Raw genomic sequence first — 23945 nt, 5'->3', positions numbered from 1 at the left:
CACACGCGTGTGTGCACAGAGATCTGCGTGTCCACGTCTGTGAACACACAGAGACGCGTATGTGAGCACGGACACACGAGCGTGAACACAAAAGATAGGCGTCTGTGAACAGAGACAGAACTTGCACGCACATTGCAACCACATCCGCATAACAAGCGCCATGCACACGCAGGTGCACACACATGTACACATGTGCGCACACAGCCCACGCACGCACACAGACGCGGTGCCGCACGCTCCGCCCCCGAGGCGTCCCTCCCCTCCTGCCATGGAATCCGCCTTCCCTGGAGGAACACGTCCGTCCTCCCTCCCGGCCTTCCCGCTGGCTGCGAGCCCCGCCTGCTGCCGCAGAGCCGCCCATGGGGAGCGCGCTCCAGGTGATTCCAGTTTCACGTCAGTCCCCAGCTGGAGCATCCCCGCCCCATCCCGCCCCCTCGACCACCGTGGGGCGGGTGAAAGGAGCTGAGGATGGACACGCGGTGTCTCCTCTACCCCAGCCCTGGGGAAGGCTGCGCCTCACCTGAGGGATCAGCCGGGACAAAAGGACAGAAAGCAGTGACGAGCCGAGGCTGCGGCGAGGTTCTGGAGGAAAGGCCGTGATACCCTAATGCATCTAGGAAGGGATGTCATCCAAGGGCATGGAGCCATCGGTGACACAGGCAGAAGTGGGGCAGCTCCTGGCTGGGGATCATAAACCCTGCTCCGGGACTTACAGTTGGACGATTAAAGGGATTTAATCCCAGGATTTCAACCAGCGCTTGGAGCAGAATGGGGGCATTTGGTAGTTTGCACAGTTTTTCACCCCAATTTTGGCAGCTCCTGGAGCGACAGAGCATGCCAGCACCAAAGCCTCCAGGGAATTTTCCTCTGGGTATCAAACGCCCAGGATAAAGCTGTCAGATTGGGCTGCGATGAAAGTGCTGAATTGATCTTGGATAATAAATTGCTCCTTCGCCAGATGGTGGGAATGAAAACCACAGCCCTGATGCATGGATGATGGGCAGACTAGGGGGTCCCCTCTGGGGCCGTGCAAGGATGGCTGCAAGAGCCAGAGGAGCAGCTGGATTCTGCCCCAGTCCCAGCCCAGGCACAGAGGGGTCCCAACACAGGCCTCATCCTGCATCCCAGCCTAGGATCCCACTGCAGTCCCAGCCCAAGCTGGATCCTGCCACGGGCCCAGCTCCCCCTGCTGCCAGGCTGGATGGGTCCCAGCATGGCTCCTGTCCAGGCATGGTGGGGTCCCAGCCTGGCAGATGGGGATGGAAAGAGCATCCCAGGGGATTGGAGTGTCCTGGGGTTCTGGAACATTTCAGGAGGGAATGGCACAGGGAAGGGACCAGAGCAGCTGGATCACTCAGACGGGATCTGGGAATCCTGCAGCATTGGAGCATTCCACAAGACTGGAACACCCCAGGGAGGGGCTGGAACTTCCTGGGGGGGTCAGAGCTACATGGCCCAAGCTGGATTCTCCTCCTGAGGGTGTGTGTTTCAAGGAGTCTCCCATTCTTCATCCCAATCCCTGAGGGTGATTTTGAGGTTCGTAAGTCTTAATTGGAGCTCCCCAGACCCCAACGAGGCCACCCACCAACCTGTCACGGGGAGGTTGACATATGAAATTTATTTAGGAAAACCAAAACCCACCAAAAAAAGAGAAATAATAATAAAGAAGGAGGAGGAGAAACAGTAGAGGGAATAGGAGCAAGACAAGCGGGAGAGTAAGAAAAGAAGGAGGAGGAGAGGAAGAAAGAGAAGTCATCTCCTCAGGCTCCATTGGAGTCCAGAACAACCAGTGCTGCAAGACAGGAGGACAGAAAAGCTGGAGGAGGTTTGCACACCCACACACGCCTGTGCACACTTGTGGGTGAGCTGGACTGGGTGCAAGTTGCACTCTCCAGTATTCAGAGGAGTATATACAGGGGCAGGAGCTGGGAAAACATTGACTACCTACACACACCAGCAGCAGGGGCTGGAAACATGGGATACAGCTGGGAAATGGGCATCCCTGTGTGCCCCCACCATGGTATGGTACCCAGGATGCAGAACTCAAGTGCAGGACATCCCCACATCTATTGGATGGAGATCCATGCATTGTCAGGCATCCCTGGATCAGCACTGGGATGCAGGGATTGTCTTTGAACAGTTGTACCTACTAGCATGTTGGTACCAGGGCTGTACCAGCATCACAACAGGGGATGGAACTGCTGTCCTCCTCTTGCAGCTTGGGGGTTTGCTGCCTTCTGGGACCATCCCCACCCCCTATGGCAGTGTGGGGACAGGGAGAAGAGCTTAAGAGGGTCTTGGAGGCAAAGTCATGGGCCAGCAGACAGACTCAGTCACCAGGTGGGTCCCACCAGGGTTCGGGCAAAGCATCTCACTAAAGGCATCTCCGAGTAGGTAAGGCAAAAGGAATTCAGGTCACTTCATCTACATGGAGCAGTTCAGTGTTGGGGTCTCCCACTGCTCCTGCAGACAGATGCTCCAGGTATCTCGAGAACACAGGCAAGTCATCGCTTACAGACAAGCCAAGGAGAGAAGCAGCCACTGTGTAGCCCGAATCCACGAGGGACCTGCTGTGGCACCACTTGGGATGGTGCTATGGGAATACTGCAGACGAGTGGGGATGGGGTGGCAAATAGCCCCATGTCCACTCTTGATCCCAACACAACCAACATCAATGCCTGCAGTGCCAGAATTTTACCATGCTGCTCCCATCGCCTTTCCCTGGTGTGGTGGTGAACTCATCCAGCTCCCACAAGCTGGATGATGCAGCCTGGGGGCTCAGTACACCCTAATCTCTCAAGGCTGAGCACCCCCCCCTGAGCCCCAGCCCCCTCTTCAGCTCTGCTCAGCAGGGCAAGCTGCTCACTGCAGTTCCCCTGCTCATGGGTGTTTCAAGTGGCTTTGGCTGGAGTGACAGAGCCCTGGGTCACATACAGCTGGTCAAACCCAGGAGGCTAGTGGAGCCCCTGGGACTGAGAGGGTCCATATGGGTTTGGTTGGGAGACTGGAGAGACCACAAGAAGGCCAGCAGGGTCCATACAGTGGTCTGTAGGACAGGAGGAACCAGGGGAGAGCATTGGGGTCCATGCACGATGGTTTGCAGGACCAGAAAAATCACAGGTTAGTGGGGTGCATGCGTGGCAGTGAGGACAAGGAGGGAGTCGTGGGAGAACACCAGGGTCCATGCATGACCAAATCAACCATGGTAGACCAACAGCATCCATGCATGATGCCAAGCAGGACCGGATGGACCACAGGAAATGGCAGGGTCCACGCATGGTGGTCTGCAGGACCAGAGAGACCACAGGAAACTATTGAGGTTCATGTTCAGTGGTCTGCAAGACCAGAGGGATCCCAAAATGTCAGCAGGAACTGTGCACAGAGGTTGGTATGGCAGGAGTTGTGAAGTCACTGTGAGCTAGGGATGCTCGCAACATGATCACCAGAGCAGCTGCTTGCAGTGAGGAAGCTCCCAGGTGGAGCTCAGAGGAACACCTACGCAGTGGGGACACGGCAAGGACACGTATGGGACCAGATGGACCCCCTGTGAAGAACAGCCTCCCCTGTACATGCAAACCAGCAGCAGGACCCCCCAGCCTTGGCAAATGTTTAGCCCTTGTAGGGGATGTGGTTGTGTGGTTGCATGGGACTGGGCTGTGTGAGAGATATGAGCCCTTCCATGGGTGAGTGGGTTCAGGGGTCCTAGAGGGCTGGGGCTTTTAGCCAACGGATGCTCAGCAGCTGCTAGGAAGAGGCCAGAGCTGGTTCTCTAGTGTGGAACTCAGCAGGGGATGCAGGCACAACCCCATGGCTGTGGCCATCCCACACTGGTGTCTCTCCCCTCCTCCAGCTGGAGCCAACATTCTTCTGTGGATCTGATCCACAGTCCATGGCAACACCCTCCATATGCTCTACAGCCACCCCACAGCTCTCCCACTGCCCCTTGCCATCCTGCCCCACACCACCCCCTCTGTCCTGCTAGCCCACACACACACGTCATGGTGACTGACCACTCTGTGGGTGCTTCCACCAAGAACACCATTCCTATTATCACCCCATGGGGACAGGACCTGCAGTCTTAAGGCAGCTTAAAGCACGTCCATCCCCCAGCCCCACTGTGTCCCTTGGTGCTCCCAGCCACCAAGGCAGTGTCCCAGGGACCACTGGGTAGACAGGACACCCGACCACCTGCCCTGGAGGGAGGAGATAGTCACCCAGTGGTGGGGAAGGACCAGTGGTGGGTGCTGGCAGCACACAGCCCTTGCCGTAGTAGTCCAGAGTCACTGATACCCCCCCAAACCTCCTCCCCATAGGTTGGGGGATGAGGCTTGGGGATGCTCCCGGCCCAGCTATGGCTGTGGCCCCCCCATCACCTCTGTCACTTGGCGCCAGCCTCAGAGGGCTGCCCCGCCTCAGGCTCCAGGCAGCCATTGAGCTGGGAGTCAGGGGCCTGTGGGTCATATTCCTCATCCAGAAAGTCCAGGGAGTTGTTACTGGGCAACCCTCGGATGGTGAATTTGTGGGAGACCTTGGTCCACTGCTCCCGGTTGCTGGCCACCCGCTCGTAGAGCTCCGCAGCCTTGGGGAAGAGATCCTGCAGCAATCTGGGGAGTGGGGGATGCACTCCATCAGCACAGTGCTGCACTCCCTCACTTCGATGCAACCCCATCCCCACTGCTTGGAACACCCCCCACCATTTGCAAGACTTCCCACACAGCACCCCAGCCCATGCTAAGGGAGGTGGGGGTGGCAGGGGGTCCTCCCCATCCTAGCGCCAGTGCTGGGGCTCACTTGTAGATGGGCATGGCAATGTGCTCCATGAAGCTGATTTGCAGCTCGGGGATGTAGGCTTTCTCCCGATCCATCATCTCCAGTGGGCTGTTCCCCATGGCTTTCTCCTGCATGGATGGCAAGGGGAGTTAGTGTCAGTGGCACTTTCCTCCCATTCCCAGGCAAGGCCTCTCTGTTCACTGCCCACATGCTCCATCCCATCAGAGCTTTCTAGGAGTGTTGGTCAAGCCCAGCCCTACCAAGTGGTACCTACCAGGTCACCCTGGGAGAAGAACTCCTTGTAGATCAGCTCCTGCAAGAGACAGGTGTCAGCACAGGGGATACAGTCTGGAGTGATCCCCCATCCACCCCCCCTGCCCTTCAGACCCCTCCCCACAGCTCTGAATCAAGCAAGGACATGGTCCTGGCTTGGAGGGATTGCTGCATGGTCCAGGGTCCTGCATGGAGGGACCCACTCCATGAGGGGCAGGTGTGTGCCTGGGGACATGCACATGGCCCATGTGGGTTGTGAGGTGGCATTCAGGGGATTTAGCTCCATGGTGCGGCACTCACTGCAATCTTCCTCGTGGTCTTCCAGCCCTTGGTCTGGTCAGAGAGGTCACAGGAGGTCATGAGCAGGCAGAGCAGCAGGCTGCGGTGCTGCTTGTTCTTGGGGTCATATCCCACTGTGAGCAGAGTGTGGGGCAGGGATTGGGATGGGGGGCTCTGGACGAGCTCCATAGCCCCCCCATCACACCACACATGAGGACTTTAAGGACAGCCAGAACCTTCTGTGTCACATCTCAGCCTTTACCACCCCTGACATAAGAAGCTCCTGTGCCACCTCCCAGTCTTGGTGAGATGAGTTCCTCCCACTCCTCAAATTCCAGTCCCAATCTCCATCCCAAGAGCTTCACCTTCTGCCATTTTCTGGAGATCCTTGAAGATGCGAAGGTGGTGGGCCAGGTCAGTGGCCAAGATGATATCCCGCATCAAGTCCAGCATGCGCTGGTAGTCCTGTGGGCAAGGCAGCTGCCATGACCATATCTGTGCCCCTGCCAGCTCCCACATCCCCTAGGATCCAGGGATGGGGAGCAGGAGGTCTGGAGAGGATGCAGGGGCTCAGCATGGGCAAGGGGTGGCCTGAGAGAGGTGTTAAGGTGGGGGGGCTCACCTTTCGGGAGAAATGGTCAAAGATGTTGCAGCCTTGGCTATTGAGGATAGCAATGGCTTGAGCAAAGTGATGCCTCTGTGGGAGAAGCCAGGACCATGAAAGCAGGCAGGGAGCAGGCAAGGATGCTGCCACACAGCCAGAACCCAGGAGAGATGGATAATTAGAGATTTGGGGGATCTTACCTCCATGACAGAGCCCTCTGAACTGTAGAGTGCAGCCAGGACTGATTTCTGCAAGGTAGAGCAGCCTGAATGATGCAACTATGGGGGTAAAGACCCCTACAGCTGTCCCTATATCCCCCCTTTCCACTTGCCCATCCTAGCTCTGGGCTCGGCTCACCGAGGCCACCTGGAAGGAGTTATTTGTGCCTCTGTGGTCCAGGTCGTGGCACATGCAGGAGATGAAGAGGGCAAAGATCTCGATGTCTCTGGGGAGGGGGAGGAGGGAAACTGAGGCAGGCAGGAGAGCAGGGAGCACCCCAGCCAGGCCAGGGGATGGAGAACAGGGACAGGGATAGCACCTGGCCTTACTCCAGGTAGTTAACGAGCTCTAGGTTCTTGTAGAGCAGGTAGCAGAAGTGGGAGACGGAGAACGCGTGCATCCAGTTGTGGTAGGGAGGGTCACGGTACCCCTTCTTCACCATCAGGCAGAACCTGGACAGGGGCAAAGCCATGCGGGGTGGGGGTCTCACCCCACAGGGACTTCCACCTGTCCAGGGGTCCACCAGGCAGGCACAGGCATGAGGATGGGGATGAAAATGAGGATGGGATGGGGAAGGGTTGGGGATGGGCAGTGGGAGGGGGTTGGGGACAGGGAAGGTAGACAGTTATCTGGATGGGGATGGGCATAGGGACAGGGATGAGGATACGGCCCGGGGATGAGGATGTGGATGGGAAAGGGGACAGGGGCATGGGATGGGGAAGAGGAAGGGAATGGGGATGGTGATGTGGATGGGGATTGAAATGAGGATGGAGACAGGGAAAAAGGACAAGGATGGGGACTCACCTGGTGAGTGTCTGACGGTCCATCTTGTAGTTGTTGATGAAATTCATGTCCTGAAGCATGCTCAGGATGGCCTGCAGATGCCACACAGGGTGTGTGGCAGGGAATGACAATGTCAGCAAGGTCCCCAGTGAGCCACCCCCGCCCCTGCTCAGCAGGAAGATGGTCAGGGGTGCAGCCACATCCCTTCACCCCAACACCCCAGCACCCCAGAGATGGGATATATGACCTGACCAAGGCCAGGCAGGGGATCGTGGCAATTGAGGGTTGTCCCCATGGTCCTCACCATGGAGGTGTCATCCTCAGGCAGTGAGCGTGGTGTGTAGGTGAAGCTGGCAAAGTTGGGGTCAATGGTGGACACAGGCTGGATGCCCTCACTCAGCAGTTTGGTGTACTCATCATCGGACACCTGCAAGAGCCATAGCCCACATTGTGACCAGGTTGCCAGGTGTCCCCAAAGCCACGTGAACCACAGTGAGAGCAGAGAGCCCTGGGGTATCACCACCACCCAACTTGTGTGACCACCTTGAGGTAAAGTGTGGGGGCATCATGCTGGCAGCGGGGGTCCCATCCCTGTCCCTGTCCTCATGCTACCTCACCTTCATGTGGTACATCATCATCTCATTGGCCAGGTGGCTTCGGTACTGTGCCTCGTTCACCTTCTTGTATAGCAGGGACTGTGGGGCAGGATCAAGGTATGGGAGTGCTGGGGGTGAGCAGACACCCTCCAGAACCCCCAAGCCCACCCTGGCACCACAGAACATCTTTGTGCCCATGAATTCCCTTCCCATCCCATGGTCACCACCACTCATCCCCAAGGACTGGGGATCACACATGCACATCCCCCCATCCCTCTGTCCTGTGGCAGAGCTGGGAGCCCACCTTGTGTGTGACCCCCTCCAAGCGGAGGACCCCCCAGCACATACGTGGGCGATGCTGATGCCGCAGTAGATGGAGAAGGCTGTGGCCAGGTCCTCGTCGAACTTGCTGAACCAAGGGCCATTGATCTTGTTGACCAGCTCTGCCACCCCAATGACCTCTGGAGCAGAGGGGGGACAGCAGGGGTATCAGGCCCTTGTACTGGGGACATGGTCATGTCTGTATGCTGGGGACAGCACTGTGTCCATGGGCTTAGGGCAGGGTTATGCCCAAGTAGCAGGGACAGCACTATGCCCGTGGGTTGGCGACAGCATGACACCCACATTCTGGGGACAGTGCGGTGTCCAGAGGCTGGGACAGAATCATGGCCATGGGCTGGGGGACAGTGCTGAGTGTCTGTAGGGGGACGGGATCATGCCCAGGGACTATGATGAGCTTATGGATTAGGAGAAGATCATGTCTGTGTGCTGGGGTCAGTGCTGTGTTTGTCTGCAGGGGGCCAGAATCACACACAGGAACTGTGCCGTTGTGCCGAAGACAGCACTGACACCCAAGGCTTGGGACAGGACCATGCCCACATTCATGGGACAGAATGGTGCCCTGATGCTGGGGACAGGACTGTGACCATGGGATTTGGACAGGGTCATGCCCGTGTGCTGGGGCAGTGCTCTGCTTAGGGGCTGGGAACAGAATGGTGCCCATAGGCCGGGGACAGAACAGTTCTCACATGCTGGGGAGAGTGCTGAGCCAGGATTGTGCCCCTGTGCTTGAACAGGATTCATGCCCCCAGGCTAGGGATGATGCTGTGCTTGTGCCTGCATGCTGGGGACGGTGTCATGTCCACATGATGGGTAACCAAACCACCCCTTGCTAACTAAGGCACCCACTGGGCCAGACCTGTGGTCCCCTCTTCCCAGTGTGCCCCCATCACTCCCTCACCCTGGCTCTCATTCTTGATGGGGAAGCAAAGGATGTTGCGGGTGCGGAAGCCGGTGCTGTCATCCACCCCACGGTAGAAAAGCGGGTGCGAGTAGGCATCCTTGATGTTCAGGATCTTGCCAGTGGTGGCCACGTGCCCAGCGATGCCCTGGTCTGCTGGGATGCGGATCTCGTAGCTCTGTGAACAGGGGAAGAGGATCACCAGCTAGGCCTGGGGGGAGTGACACGACCACAGGCCCCCAACTCCATCCTGTGCTCACCTCATCATCCACCACTCCACCATCAAACACCTTGGCCACCAGCTCGTGACTGAGCCGGTCCAGCAGGAACACAGAGCATCTGCAAGACACACCGCTGACATTGGCACCCACAGGGGAGCTCAGTGTCCCCTCCATGTCCCGTCACCCGTGTGCCCCTCCACCACCACTCACATCTCAGCATTGCTGAGGTTCCGGGCCTCCGTAATGATCTCCTGCAGCAGGACAGAGACATCATCTGCAGGGGTAGCAGTGAAGTATCAGGGACCTCCAGCCAGGCAGCACTGCCCCCTCGTTCCCCACTCATGCAATGAAAGCAGGGGAGGAGGGTTTAGCTCAGGGTCCCGGCAGGAAGTCTGGGGGGCACAGAGGGATGGGGGCTGTGCGGGGCATGTGCACGTGTGAGCAGCACATACATGTGTGCAGCAGTGCATACGCTGCAGCTGCACATGTGCACACGTGTTTCTAAGAGCTCTCTGGTCATGCTACATGCATGCAAGCAGCCATGCAGCATCTGTGCCTGCCAGGGTCTCTGCCAGCTCGGATCACCCTTCTGTAACCATTCCCCAACAAGGGGTCAAGGTTCTCCCTGGCTGGGGACAGAGACTCCAGTGCCACCACCCTCCAGGGCTGGGAGTGGGGCATGGTCATCCATTCCACTCCCTCAACATGGGTGCTCTCTGATGCACCTACCCAAGTGGGTGAAGAGGTTCTTGGCCACCTGCAGCAGGGCCTGAGGGTACAGAGAGGATACCATCAGTGACTAGTGCAAGATGGGGCACACACACACATGTGACATGGCCCTGCACATGCTCACCTGGCACTCACACTTGAGCTTCTGCTCCTTCTGGAAGGCCAGGGTGCTAGTGAGCACCGTGGAGGTGTAGCAGAAGCAATGCTGGATCTTGTGCTCATCCGTGTCTGTGTAGCTGGCGGAGGCACATCTCAGTTTTCTGTCCCCATTGGTCCCTCCCTTCTCCATGGTGACAATGCTCCAGCACCCCAAAAGTGAGGGGGGGCAGCCCCACAGAGAGCCCCAGCTAAAATGCTGCTCACCTCTCTCCACTCAGTTTGTTGAAGGCGCAGGCCAGTGCCACCACCTGGGAGGTGGCCCGGCTAATGACAGGGACACAGAGCATGGAGGTGACCTCGCAGCCCAACATGCTGCTCAGCTGCTTGTGCTCCTCCTGCAGGGAGAGGCAAGATGGGGCTGGAACCAGCATCCCTGGCTCCCTCCAGGACATTGGGGTGACACCCATGTGCCCAGGTGTGGGAGGGACACAGCTGGTACCCACTTCACTGATGTCCTTCAGGGTGATGGGCTTCTTATCCTCCACCACCTGCCCCAGGCGCCCAAAAGTGAGCTGCGGGGAGAGGGGACATGTTAGCACATGGCGCACATTGCCCACCCCTCTGCCCTCTCAACCCCTCTCCACCTCCCCCTGCTCACTGAAAAGCTGATTTCCTCATCCAAGACACGGTCCCCCACCACCTGGAAGAGATAGGAAGAAGAGGGTGCCCATGAGGATGTCCCCACACAATGTCAGGGGGTGTCTTGTAATCCTCTGTGGGTGTCAGGGCTGGGGGAGTGGCCCAGTGGCACCTACCTGGCAGAAGAGCTGGTGGTTGTCCTCAGAGACAAGCAGGAGGCAGCAGCACAGAGACTGGGTCTCCTGCTTTAGCTGGGGGGTAAGGGGAGGGTCAGCACCTCAGCCTGCCCCGAGCACTCCCCGGGTAGGATCCAGCTCCTCCTCTGCCTCCCTGTACCCAGGGCACCACACGTACCACAGAGAACCAGGTGCCCCTTCCCAGCACCTCCTCTCTGTGAGCAGGTTCACTCTGGAGATTACTGATGGCAAGGGGAAGGCTGTTCACTCTGGACACTACTGAGGGTCATAGAGAGCAGGAGAGGAGCCTGTACATTCTCTTAAGGAGTTTTTGGGGTGACAGTGGCACTGTTAACTCTGGAGACTATTGATGGGTGTTACAAGGCTGCTCACTCTGGTCACTACTGATGACTGCAAAGCTGATGCTTGAGGCTTTTCTTGGCTTTGGGGAATTTTCTTGTTTTGAAATGAAAGAGAGTTCCCTGGTATGTCCTGGGGCTGGGGGCAGATGGGGACAGGGGAGCAACTACTCACGTAGTTGATGACCTTGAGCTGCAGTGAGGTGGCATCCAGGTCGTACAGCTCACCTGTACGAGGGTCACAGTGCTGTGAGGGGCTGAGCATGGTTTCACCCTGTCCACACACCCCACCCTTCCCAATGTTGCCCCGCTCACCACAGAGCTGTAGGATCTTGCAGTCCAGGTCATTATAGCTGCGGTCAGGCGCCTTCTCAGCCTTGGCCAGAGAGGTCTGGGAGGAGCTGGTGGAGAGGCTGACCTGGGGCCACGGCTGCAACTTCTGCAGGGCTTGCAGGCGCCGGAATGCTACCAGGGCCTGCAAGGATAGGTAGAAGGGACAAGGAACAGCAGGTCTGGGGGAAAGGGTGGTAGGTCCCCAGGTGGCAGGTCCCACAGTTCAGAAGGAGTCACTCACATGTCTCTCTACCGCACGCAGGTTCTGCTCATCTGAATCGCTCAGCTGGCCACAGTGTACCTGGAGCAGGAGTGATGTCAGGACCCTCATGTCCAGGCCCTGTCTCCAGAGCCCTGCCCATTTTCCTGCACTCACCAGGATGACGCATACCACGGCCCCACTGTTCTTGTCCACCAGCGGGATGACGAGCACTGCAAGCAAGAGAGTGTCGGTCCCAGGTGGGCCCCACGGGCAGCCTGGAGCTGTGGAACTCAGCTCTTGGGGTGCATGCCCCCACTACATCCTGATGTGTCATCAGCCAGCCAGCCATCTATCCATCTTCCAATCCATCCATTATCCATCTGCCCACCTCCATGCTTACTTGCCCCTGAGAACACCCCTCAGTCCCAGTGCCCACCTGTCCCTCATGGCTCCATCCTGTTTCTACCCACTTGTCTGTGCATCCACCACTTATCCACATGCTGTTGTCTCAACCACAGCCTCTGAGCACCCGTGGACCATCCATCCATCCATCCATTCATCCATCCATCCATCCATCCATTCATCCATCCATCCATCCATCCATCCATCCATCCATCCATCCATCCATCCATCCATCCATCCATCTCCTCACAACTCCATTCCCCTCCCTGTCCCTCCATCTACCTACCTGCCACCCAGCCCTATGCCCATACCCTCATACATGTCCACCAAGAGCACCCTTCCCACAGCTCCCACCTTGTGTGCCAGGGGCCAGGGGCGCTGCCAGGGGTCCCAGGTGCTGGCCAGGGAGTTCGGCAGGGAGCAGCCCCCCACATTCCAGCCGCTTCTGCTTCTGCACAGCATCCCTGTGGGGACAGGGATACTTTGAGTACACTCTGGGAAGGGCACCTAGGAAGGTAAACCCCCAGGAAGGGGCAACCCAGGGGCAGAGACACTCATGGGATAGGGACAGGCTCAAGGACTATGCAATAGTGTCCCTGCACACATGCACAGCCCCTGGACACAAACGTGTGTCTTCCTGCACACACACAAAGCCCCTGTGCCAACGTGTGTATCCCTGCACATTCGCATAGCCCCTGTGCACACGTGTGCACATCGAGGATGAAGAAAAGGATGGGAAGGGAAAAGGGATGGGCACAAGGGTGGAGGTGGAATGAGGATGGAGATGGGGACAGGGATGGGAACCCTCCTGCCTTCCATGCACACAGCTGTTCATGCACACCAGCTGGGCCACACGCGTGTGCCCACACCCAGGGCTGGGGAGGCAGCCGAGCTCACCTGAGCTTCCCGTTGGGTGGCAGCTCATGGGGGGGGTCATCACAGAGCAGCCGTGTGTCCCCATCCAGCAGGTAGATATAGACATGCTCCTGGGGGAGAGGGGAAGCACACGTGTGTGTGCAGACACGAGTGCACAGCCACACGTGTGCATAAACACATGTGCACCCACAGCTGCACATGCACACATTCGCAAATACACCCCTGCTCACACACAGTCATGTGCATCATTCACACACAGCCATGGCGGGGGGCCCATGGAATGGCACTGGCCACCACCAGCATCAGGGCCACCAGCACCCCCAGGGTCACCAGCATCCTGGGGCCACCATGAGCGCCAGCACCCTGGCAGCCCATATAGGGGGAGAACTCCGCAGTGGGCTGGGGATAAAGAGGCTGAACCCCAGGCTGAACTCCAGCATCGACCAGTGGAGAATTCACTCTCTACTCCCTCCGGGGCTCCCCTCAATCCAGGGAGTGGTCTCAGCAACTCCACAAACCCCACCCACCCAAGGAGGATGCTCTGCTCCCCATTCGTTCCAGCCTCCCAGGGGATGCAGAGGCATTCCCCACCTACCACAGCAGGCAGCAGGGTGATAAGGGCATGGCGGAGGGCATCACGCAGGGTGGTGGCATCAAGTGCAGCACCCAGGCTCAGCAGAGCATCCTGCAGAGAGACAAGAGCAGAGCAGGGGGTTACTGGGGGTTGACACCGTGGGGAAGGGCACTACGGCACCCATTCTCTCTCACCCCTCCCACAGCATGGATCCTCCTGCCCCCAGACCCCTTGCAGTGGCCTCCAGTCTGCCTGGTGCCTTTTTGGAGCCAAAACTTCCTGTGTTGGTCAGTGTCCACCATGTGGGAAGGTGGGAGGTCCCCAAAAAGGGAGAGGATGCTTTGGCACTGAGCCACACTGCCCTCAGTGCTAGCCATACCATAAAGCACCAATGGAAAGAGAAATGGGGCAAGGAGATGAATTAAAGCTCATCTGGGGATTACAAGCCCATGGAGGGACAGAGGTGCTGGGACGGACACATGGAAAACCTGGGAGGTACAGCGGGCTCTGTGGTGCAATCCTGCCAGCTCTGCTCCTGCCTCCCACCTTTGTCTGGGAGCCTGGGGTAAGGATGATGTTGTGATGGAAATCGTAGATGCTCCAAATCAGACACTGGATTACGGTGCCAGGATTTGCTCTTCCTTGGGTCCCAGCTTTGCCAGGTGGCTCCAGGCTCCATTCCTGATAACCAGACCTGTCATGCACCCCATGACCCCATCCAGGACAGCAGCCCCTCACAGGGCCGTGCCACCCACCCGCCCAGGAGCACATTTGGCCATGGGGCCAGATCCAAGTGGCACTGGGAGCATGGCTGGTGGTGCTTCCAGCTGAAGACATTGGCACTGGATGTTATTCCAACAGGGCTGCATCTCCAGTCGCTTACTCACACTGGAGACACATGCACTGTAGAATACAGCCAGGCCTCAGCAGGTGGCTGTCTTGCCATTCCTGTGTCCAGGCAAAGATAGGGCAGAGCCTGAGTGGGTCCCTTGGGTCTGCTTGGGCCATCAAATGCCGGTGGCATTCCTGGTGTAGGGATGGATAGGTGGCAGCTGGACACGGGTGTTGGCTTTATTAGGGCTGGGAATACAGGTCCATCCCTGAAACAGTGAGGGGAAAGCTGCAGGAGCTAAAAGAATATATTCCCAAGACAAGGAGACAGTAGTAGAGGTTGGCAGGAGGGTTTGCAGCCTAACAAGAAGGTAGGGAGAGTGAGGGTGGGCTGGGAAGGACATCACACTCATTCCATTTATCCCACTCATCCTGCTAAACTGCTTCTCCCACTCATCCTGCTCATTTCACTCAGCCTATTCACTATATTAATCCAGCTCATCCCATTTGATGGCTTGTCCCACTCGTCCTGCCCATCCCACTCACCCTGCTTGTTCCATTCATCCAGCTCAGCCCACTCATCCCACTCCATGGTGCATCCAATTCAATGGCTCATTCCACTCCTTCCACTTGTCCCACTCATCCTGCATATCCCACTTGCTCATCCCACTAATTCCATTTGTCCCACTCATCCCACTCCCAGTCCACATCCTCCACCCAGAGCAGAGGTTTAACCACTCGGCCCCTGTTACCCCATGTCCCTCAGCCCTGAGGATGCTGCAGACCTACTCTGGGGGCTCTGCTAGGACACAGCCTAGGCCCAGAGCCAGCACAGCCAGAGCCACATCCCAGTTATTGCCACAAACAACAGCCTTTCCCTTTCCTGTGGAGTGCCCTATGTCGTACTCCCAGCAATCCACATCATCCAGGCACTACTCCAGACTGGGGCGGGGGGGCTCCTCTACATCCCTCACTGCTCCACAGATGTGGGGATGTGTGAATGAGGCTCCACTGGCACACACATCCCCAACACCAGTGGAGAGAAGAAACCATCAGCCACCCCATGCCTGTCACCAAGAACGTCACTGGGACCCACCAAGCCAGACTCACACAGCCTTGTACCTGCACTCAGTGGGGCAGGGGAGCGAAGCTTTTCCAGGGAGAGCTCCTAGCATCTGCTCTGCATCCCAGCTTCCATGGAGGGGAGAGCTGTGGTAACACTTCCCAAGTGAGCACGGGGGGTTAATTAACTTACAGAAGAAAGCACAAAGAGATTGCAATTCCTAGCTGCTAGAGCAGAGTCCAACACCCTCATCCCAGGTGCTGCACACCCAGCAGCTCTGGAAGGAAATGCTCTCTGGAAATGGGCATGGAGACAGGGCTTTGGGGACAAATCCAAGGACAGGGTGTGGGCAGGGGACACAGCACGGCATCACTGACAGCCCCAGGAACTGAGAATGCTGCTCCTGCAGAGCAGGTGAACAGCACCCTGTCCCTGCCCTGTCCCCATGGTGCATACATGTGGCCCTGTGGGGCACCCACCCAGGGACTGTTGTCATCTTTACTCTGGCCTGAGAGGACAAGGGTACTAGTCTCACCCTGACAGACTCCTGAGCCGACAGGGCGACCCATGGGACCTCAATGCTGGCAGGAATTTTCGCCAGCTCTCCTTGGCCAGCATCTCATGGTGCAGTGAAACACCAGAGCTGTATCTGCCTCAATATTCCCACTGGAGCTGGTGGAAGATTAATTACACCATTCATCTCCTTAGAGCATGGATTTGTCTCTGCTCCAACGTGGACCCCTGCACTCCAGCAAAGCCAAATCCTGCCATGGGCCAGCCTCCAGAGCACTACCTGCTCTGTCCCTCATAGAAAATGGTCCTTTTTCTCCCCTGCTATTTCCCCCCCTCTTTTCCCTTTTGGATAGCTGCAGCAGTATCCTGTCCCCATGCATGTGGTGATGGAGACCTCCAGCACAGGCTCCCCAGCACCCATCCCAGGCTTCCACAGATCCTGCTGGAATTTAAAAGCAGCTTTTTTCAGCAGAGGGAATTCATCAGCAGTGAAAACATGACTTTTTTTCAAGAGGATCAGCCATGTCTATCCCCTGCCTCCCCCACCAGCTGTGGAAGCTTGGTTTGTGCCCCAGCTTCTCTGGATGTTTATGAAATAGAGAAATCCCATCCTGGCCGGCTTCCTCTCCAGAAAGGTTCATTTCACACCTGCCATGTGGAGGGTGGGGGCCTGGAGGAGGACCACACTGACCCCAGAGGGTCTCAGGTCTCTGAGCTTGCACCCCTTCTCTGGCCTTGCTCCTGGGAGATGGATGGAGGCCCCCCAAGGGTGAGGAGGAGCCCTCTGGCAGCAGGCAGAGGCTGGACCCAGTGCAGCGAGGCACCCACTGGGATGTTCAGCCCTGTTGAGAGTACCTGGAACCTGGGGTCTCTCTCTGAGTGTGGGACACACCTGAGCCCTCAGCGAGTAGACTTAGCATGAGGCAGAGCTCAAAACCAGGACCTGCCACGAACTGGATTCCTCTTTAACCGTGGGAAAACAGGCACAGAGAGCCAGGCAGCAATACTGGGTGCCTGGGAGTATCCTGCTCCCAGAGAGTGCTGAGCAGCACTGCAGGACCCCACCCTGCCTTGCAAGGGGATGCTAGGCTGGGTAGGCCCCAGATGGATTCTGCCATCACTGCCATAGCACCCATGGATGCTGATTCTAAAGGGGGATGCTGGCAGCAGCCCAGGCTTCTGTGGCAGACTCCTGCCACAATCCTCCCCAAGGAACCTCAAGGAAATGAATCATCTCCCTGCCAAGCTTCCAGCCCAGCTTTGCTGTAAAAATTCCAAGTAAATGATCTGCCAGAGGTGAGCTTGAGCTTGAAGCATCCATGGCACAGTGAGCCCTCACAGCTCACTCAGCTCCTGCCTTCCAATGGGACTTAATCCATCTCTGAATGTAAGGAAAATGAGCCCAATTAATTTCGGCAGTGGATTAGTCTATTAGCCCCTGCCTGAGCAATCACCTTTGGTATGGAGCTGGACATCACTCTGTCTGGACAACTTCACCCCCAATTGTTGGTCCCAAATCAAATTAGAGCATCCAAGATGCTGAGTGCTCAGTGCAGATGGGCAGCACATCCCAGTACCCACAGCCCATGCAGATGCTTCCCAATGGATTTTACAGGTTCAGACTGCAAAGGGATTGGGATGTTTGGGAGTGCAGAACACAGCAAGGAGGGATCTAGGGCAGAGCAAAGGACCCCCCTGCAGCCTGTCTCACCAGCCCCAATGTCTCTCACAGGGGTTTTGCCGACTTCAAGGGCAGAGGAGCTGCTCCCCAGAGAATCCCCTACCAAGCAGAGCCCTGGATGAGGACGGTGACCATGTGGTCACCTCATTGCAAGGCTGACAGCTGGGGCTGGGGGCTTAGGCCTCCCTCCCACTGTGGTCTCTTCAGATAGGATGCATTTTTAGCCACCAGCCTCTGGATCTTGTTTTTGACAGGTGAAAAGCAAAATCCCGTTTGGATTCCTGGGAGGCCGCCAACCTCCCCTGGCACAGCCCCTCACGGCTCCCTGTGTCCCACCCACAGGGTGCCTGGGTACCTCTCCCCCTCCAAGTCCAAGGGACTGCAACCCACTGCAACCCTGCAGGCAGAGACATCCACCCTCTCTTCCATGCCCAAGCTCTGCCTTTTCCCAGCCCTTTCCACTTTCCAGGGAAACTGATGAGGAAACTTTCTCCCCTCCTGCCTCCCCTTCAAGGAGGAAGATGCTGCTTCAGGACCCCCTTTTTCCCCCACCCATCATACCCAGAGTTGTTTCCAAGCGCATGGGGACAGATGTCCCTGCCTTTGTCACCTCCCCAATGCATGGCTGCGGGGTGACAGCACCATGGGGAGCAGCTGATCCCCCTAGGCCCCCCAAGCTGAGCCACAGCTGCCAGCAAACACCCAGCCTGCGCCCGCACCGCCCTGCCCAAGCATTTGCTGAGCAATCTGGCGGCATTAAAAATATCCCAAAATATCCCTGAGCTGTGATTCATCCTCCTCTCCCACCTCCAGCAATGCTGAGCTGCCCCAGCCCCACTCCAGTCCTAGGGGGCTGCTTTCCCCTGGCTGCTCAGCCTCGTGCTCCAGCCATGGTGGTTAAATATAGCCAAGCTCTGGCTGTGTGTTGGCAACACCAGGCTGACAACAAGCAGGCAGGGCCAAGCAGGACCAGGCAGGAGATCACCAGCTTCTGACACTGGGGTATGAGTGGGGAAACTGAGCTAAGGAGCGGGGAAGTGACTCCTGAGCACAGCAGGTTACAGCTTTGCTGTCACCAGTTGTACTGCAGGCAGAGGGACACTGCAAAACCCTGTCACCTTGGCCCTGTCCCCTACACTGCTCCTTCCCCCAGGCCCAAAGGCACAATTTCCCAGGGAATCCAACCCAGTAAAGCTGGGGAGATATGCATGCCTGTGCCAACACCCCCAGGAGCATCCCTGATACCCTTCAGCTCTGCCACGGGCTGAGTGACACTGCTGACACCCTGCCACCCTGTCTCTGTCACCCCCCACACTGCTCCAGGCTCCTTCCCTCTGCCCCACAGCCATAATACACCAGGAAATCCTCTCCATAGGGGTGAAAAAACAGAGCAAGTATCCCTAATCCCCCAAAGTAGCATCCTTGATAACCCTCCAGCAAGGACCCTGGAGCAAGGTCCAGGGCAACAGAGAATGGAGGGATGGAGGGATGGATGGGTGGAAGGTAGAGCTGGCAGCTCTGCCCAACTCCAGCTGGGAAGCCATCCATCCATTTCCTCCCAGCACCACTCTTAGTCCCAAATTACATTGCTTTAATCTAATCAGGCAGCAACAACCTGTAACACGGTAGCTCCTTAATTACCTCATCTTTTCCAGGGGGATAATGAGGGCAAACAGGAAGGAAACACTTCTGGGATATCTCTTGTCTCCTCACAGTCATTTGCCTGGGGTCCTCTTGCAACGTATGGATGGGCAGCAAGGGCTGAGGTGCAGGACCCTGTCATGGAGCCAATCTGGCACCCAGTGATCCAGGCTGAGGCTTCCAAGGGCTGGAGGCTACAAATCTGTGGAATCAGCCATCCCAAAAAATGCACACAAGTAGCCCTTCATGCCTGTGCCTACCTCAGTTTCCCTTTCTGTGGAGGTTTTGTACCTCAGTTTCCCCATCTGCAAAGGGTCATGGCCATGCAAGACCTGCTTAGGATGGCATTAGAGTTTGGTGGAAGTTTCCATCCAGGTGGAATGAGTTGTGCTGATCCCAGTGTCTCCCCACATCTGAGTGTATTCCTCACTCCATCCTCCTCACCTACACACCAGCCTCACTGAAGCCTGGCATGCTCACACTGCCCAGGACATTTGCACAGACCATTTGCACATGGAGTTTCTACAGCCTGGAACCAGGCAGAGGCCACTCCCTGAGCACCCCACACATTCTGAGTGGGATGTTTTGCTGAACCAAGCAAATTTCCTAACCTCTAGCAGCTCATAAGCCCTTGGGGTACTCCTTGTCTGTCCCCTCCACATCCTGGTCTGGCCTCCCAGGGCCAAGAGAACAGGGCCAGAGTCAAGGTTGCTTCCTGTTGATGTCCCTTTGTTGGGCAGGACAAATCGGGACAGCAGCCACACTCCTCAAGGATTTCCGTCCCCAGAACATCGTGGCCTTCTTGGAACAGCCGGCTCGGCCACTAGCCTAATGATCTGTCACTAGTTTGTCACTAATTAGTTCACTGTTCTAAGAAAGACGGTGGGGAGGGCTGGGGGTCTCACTGTCACTTGTCTCTAAGCCATGTCAGAGAGGGGCTTACGGACCCTCCTACAGCAGCTGCAGGGAAACTGCTCCATGGTTAGGAGAATCCCTGGTATGCAGGGATTTCACCCCAAAGGACAGACACATCCTGGCACCCAGCTGGTACCGAGCTTCAGGTGCTGGCAGTGGCAGTGCTGGGAGGGAGCTGGCATGATGCGCATTCCGGGGACATGGCATCACTGGAAAAATTTCCCTGGCACACAGTCCCCTTCCCTTCCACACTGGCCACCTGGCTGGGTTTCCAGGACTTTCCTAGATGTTTTCTGGTGGATTAGCCATGCAGGGATCTCCGTGCCTGGCTCTACTTGGGACCATCATGGCAAAGCTCTAGAGATGCAGCCAAAGAGGGGCTCAGGGGACATCTAGGTCCCTTGGGGGGATAGGAATCAGTGGGATGGGAAGGGGAATGCAGCGTTCCTACATCCATCCATGCATCCCCTCCTGGTATGGCTGGCACTAATGGGATCTGCACAGTGATTAGGGACCTCATTTATCAGCCTCTGATGGGATCTGGGAAAATTGAATTCCTGGCCATCTGCAGCTGGGGAGGAATTCGATTTGGGCAGTGCTTTGGAGCAGGGTGTGGGGGGCTGGGGGCTGGCAGAGCTGTCCCCCTCAGGGGGGTTCCACTCTGTCTATACTGGGACTGCTCTTATTTTCCATGCGTGATAGAGTTTGGTGGTGGGATGCAGCTCTTAATTGCCATGAACGGGTCTAGGAATTGGGGAGGGAGGGTCTTGCTACTCAGATGGGGAAACTGAGGCACGGCCAGGAGAGGCCCAAAGCCCATTACATGGCAGAAAGGATCACAGTGCTGGTGTTTAATGCGTCAGCACCCAGCCAGGGGCGTGGCCTCCAGCCCCACTTTGTCTGTGGGGGGTTCCAAAGCTGTGGCCAGGGCATCCAAAGGTGCGAGACACCCTGCATCTGCCAGAGCCAGGCCAGGAGCAGTGATCTTTCCTGCTCTAAGAGGAGGGAGACTTGGGAGCTAGCTCTGCTCCGTGGCATTTTCCACCCCATGGCTCCCTCGGGCAGGTCCCCACCATCCTCTATGCGACATCCATAGAATGGCCAGGGTGGGTATGCAACGGGATTCAGCTGCAAAGGTCCCAGGCCAGTTCCCAAATCCATGGACTCAGCTGCCAGAGGGCCACCCTCCAGACCCAGGCTGTCACGGGATCCAGCCCATCATCTCCCTGCCGAATGTCACAGCTCAACTCCAAAAAGCCAAGGTCATCCACAGGGCTCATCCCATTCAGGGCGAAGATGCCACCATGTCATCCTGCAACAGGAGCATCCTGATCCCAGCTTTGCACTGCCCAGGGTGCAGCAGGACTAATCCCCTCCAGCTCCTTCTGCCTAGGGTGCAGCAGGAACCCCCCCATCCCAACTCCCCTGCCTGGGGTGCAGCAGGGTCCAGCAGGGCACTCCCATCTCAGACCTCCCTTCCCAACTGATGTCATGGAGCATGAGAGCACGGGAACCTATATCCCAAACCCCACTGCCCCTCAAAAATCAGCACCCGGACAGTGCAGTGCCAGCACAGGCTGATTCCACACCTGCAAGCAGTCACTCCTTGAGGCCCCCACACCTTTGGCCTGTGGGACCACCTGGCTGGGAAACACGGGGTGCACCCACCCATCCCAGTTTGAGGATCTAGCTGTATCCCCCCCACCCCTGCTGAGTGTGGGAGGAAGCCAGCCCTGCCGCGTGTAATGGAAAGAAGCCGCCACGGCCCTTTCCTCCCCTTTATTGCCCTGCTGATGTGTTTGTGTCTGCCAGAGGAAACGCAAGGACAAACGCCTGCATACGCATGTCTCCTCACTGCCCTCAACAGATCCTCAGCCCACTGAACATTGCTGATCCCATACAGGGGGAAACTGAGGCAGGAGGAGCCCTGCGAGGCTGGCTGAGGCCCCCCAGTCCCTGGCAAATCGGTAAAGGTGCCTGAGTGTAGTCCCCCACAGCCCCCTCCCAATCCCTGGGGATAGTGCCCCCCCCCACAACCCTTCCTGCTTCTCCAGGCTGTGAACATGTATCAATTAGGGTTTGATTCATGATCCAGTCTGCAGGTAATTGCATTGGAGCTGGTGGCAGGGAGGGAGAGGAGGAACAGACATTCTCAGCCTCACCCCACTGCAGGGTGTTGGGGGCAGTAATGCCCAAGCCCTATATACCCCCTATATGACCCCTCCAGGCTCAGGGATCGGAGTTCCAGATGCAGTCAGTACCCAGGACACCAATGGGGACAGGGGTCCTCTGGTATTTTATGGGGAATGAGCTGTTCCTCACACACCCTGGGCTGGGATGTGCTGGAGAAGGGTCAGGATCCATCCCCACCACTCACTCCTCATACATCCTGGGTCACATCCCATTGCTACTATGGACTCCCATGCCAGGGATGGCTGGGGCTGCATCTCTGCCCCATCATCTGATCTACTCCTCCTCCTCCTTGTTGCCACCCCAGCACTGGTGGTCCGGGTTAAATACAGTCTGCCCACCACCACCCTGTCTGGGTGGGTTTTGTACCCCCCAGGCTGGGAGCTCTGACTCCCTTACCTTCCCAGCCCAGGTCCCCTTGGAGGACTGTGTTCGGGGTTCACAGCTTGCCCAGCTGTCAGCACCCTCCTAGGTCAGGCCCAGTTGAGTTCTGGGAGGCTGAGACCCAGAGGGATTCCCGTATCACTGCACTGGGCGGTGAGGAGTGTCACATCCCACCCCCGTGCTGAGTGACAGTTCAATGTCCTCAAGCCACCACCTTCCCATCCGGAGGGGGAGGGGGGGCTCATTTCCCCCCCGCCCGGGGCATCGGCCCTGCTCAGCTTCTTTCTCTCCGTCAGCAGCTTTCGGCAATTTCCCGAGAGCGTTTCCTTCCCTTCGTTTCCCAGCTTGAATCTCCGGGTTCTCTCGCTCCTGTCTTGAACCCGCCGTCCTGAAGCCCCTCAAAGCAGTTGTACACCCAGGGGGACCAAGGCCACGGTTCTCACACCCAAAACCATCGGCACACAGGTCAGGGATCCATCCAGGTGAACAGACAGTCGCAAGAAGCAAAGAACCCGTCTCAAGTCACCCCCTCCCCAAACCTGGGTGTGCTCGAAGGTGCAGGAGCAGGAAGGACCAAGTGTTTTCCCACCCACATACTGGGATGCAGCCTCCATCTCCCCCAAATGTGCAGCTGGTGGAAGGAGGCGGGGGGCGGGAAGGCTCAGAGCTGGGTCATGCTGGGGGTACTGAAGGGGCTCCCTCCTTCCCAGCACACCCGTGCCAAGATCTGGCCACAGGATGGAATGCGCAGCCGAGCTCTTGAGGCTCCCACTGCCAGCGGGGCAAGGGGATACAGGAAAGGGGGGACTCCAACCCCCCCAGACAAATGGAACCCCCGGACATGCCCAAGCACATCGCGGCCCCAAACGCCCCAGGACAGAACGGGCCCCCAGCCCGAGGCCACAGATCCCCCGGGACCCCCTGGGTACCCCTTTCCCCTGAGTCGCTCACAGTGTCCTGGAGAGTCCCCATGGCGCGGCCCTGCTCCTGGCGCAGCTGCGGGAGGGCGTGGGGGTCCCCCCGGGACCGAGCCGCCCCCCCTCCTCCCTCCCAGTCCAGCCCATTTCCTCCCTGGATCTCGCCGGGATCCGCACCCCCCCAACCCGCTGCCTCCTTCCTACGTGAAGCCCAGCGTGTCCCCAAGCGGGGGGGCACAAAACGGCACCGTCGCCCCCGCCTCGGGAGCCCCATTCGTGCCTCAGTTTCCCCGTCGAGCTGTCCCCCTGGGGTTCAGAGGCCCCCACCGAAAAGGGTGGAGACAAGCGGGTGCAAACCTGCTCGGGAAAGCCCCCACCGCCCCGGGTGCGGGAAGGGATGGGGAGTGCAGCAACCCCCGGTCTCATCGCCCCCTAC

At 57.7% G+C, this 23945-nt stretch overlaps 1 protein-coding gene across 3 annotated transcripts in view; it reads right to left on the bottom strand.

Moving 5' to 3' along the window:
• Positions 1 to 1594: 1594 nt before the first annotated feature.
• PDE2A (phosphodiesterase 2A) overlaps positions 1595 to 23945 on the bottom strand; it is a 41712-nt gene continuing 19361 nt past the window's right edge. The window contains exons 1-30 of one of the 3 annotated variants that reach the window (XM_063393690.1): positions 23544 to 23798; positions 13396 to 13485; positions 12822 to 12910; positions 12279 to 12388; positions 11697 to 11752; positions 11562 to 11621; positions 11303 to 11462; positions 11163 to 11215; positions 10629 to 10703; positions 10472 to 10513; positions 10317 to 10385; positions 10078 to 10208; positions 9839 to 9950; positions 9715 to 9754; positions 9196 to 9259; positions 9025 to 9103; positions 8765 to 8942; positions 7873 to 7985; positions 7546 to 7623; positions 7233 to 7355; positions 6950 to 7020; positions 6475 to 6597; positions 6284 to 6371; positions 6127 to 6174; positions 5945 to 6019; positions 5688 to 5787; positions 5344 to 5456; positions 5045 to 5083; positions 4792 to 4898; positions 1595 to 4604 (exon numbers count right to left, since the gene is read on the bottom strand). In XM_063393690.1, coding sequence (XP_063249760.1) covers positions 4379 to 4604; positions 4792 to 4898; positions 5045 to 5083; positions 5344 to 5456; positions 5688 to 5787; positions 5945 to 6019; positions 6127 to 6174; positions 6284 to 6371; positions 6475 to 6597; positions 6950 to 7020; positions 7233 to 7355; positions 7546 to 7623; positions 7873 to 7985; positions 8765 to 8942; positions 9025 to 9103; positions 9196 to 9259; positions 9715 to 9754; positions 9839 to 9950; positions 10078 to 10208; positions 10317 to 10385; positions 10472 to 10513; positions 10629 to 10703; positions 11163 to 11215; positions 11303 to 11462; positions 11562 to 11621; positions 11697 to 11752; positions 12279 to 12388; positions 12822 to 12910; positions 13396 to 13485; positions 23544 to 23783 — 2952 coding nt within the window. In that variant the 5' untranslated portion in view covers positions 23784 to 23798 and the 3' untranslated portion in view covers positions 1595 to 4378. Of the gene's footprint in view, positions 4605 to 4791; positions 4899 to 5044; positions 5084 to 5343; positions 5457 to 5687; positions 5788 to 5944; positions 6020 to 6126; positions 6175 to 6283; positions 6372 to 6474; positions 6598 to 6949; positions 7021 to 7232; positions 7356 to 7545; positions 7624 to 7872; positions 7986 to 8764; positions 8943 to 9024; positions 9104 to 9195; positions 9260 to 9714; positions 9755 to 9838; positions 9951 to 10077; positions 10209 to 10316; positions 10386 to 10471; positions 10514 to 10628; positions 10704 to 11162; positions 11216 to 11302; positions 11463 to 11561; positions 11622 to 11696; positions 11753 to 12278; positions 12389 to 12821; positions 12911 to 13395; positions 13486 to 13920; positions 14197 to 23543; positions 23799 to 23945 lie in introns of those variants that run through there. The other 2 variants (XM_063393691.1, XM_063393692.1) reach the window with 2 other exon arrangements.

Source organism: Prinia subflava, chromosome 3 (genome assembly GCF_021018805.1).
Source record: "Prinia subflava isolate CZ2003 ecotype Zambia chromosome 3, Cam_Psub_1.2, whole genome shotgun sequence".
Lineage (NCBI taxonomy): Eukaryota > Metazoa > Chordata > Aves > Passeriformes > Cisticolidae > Prinia > Prinia subflava.
The sequence above is the reverse complement of the archived record's forward strand: the minus strand, read 5'-3'. Positions and strand labels throughout refer to the sequence as shown.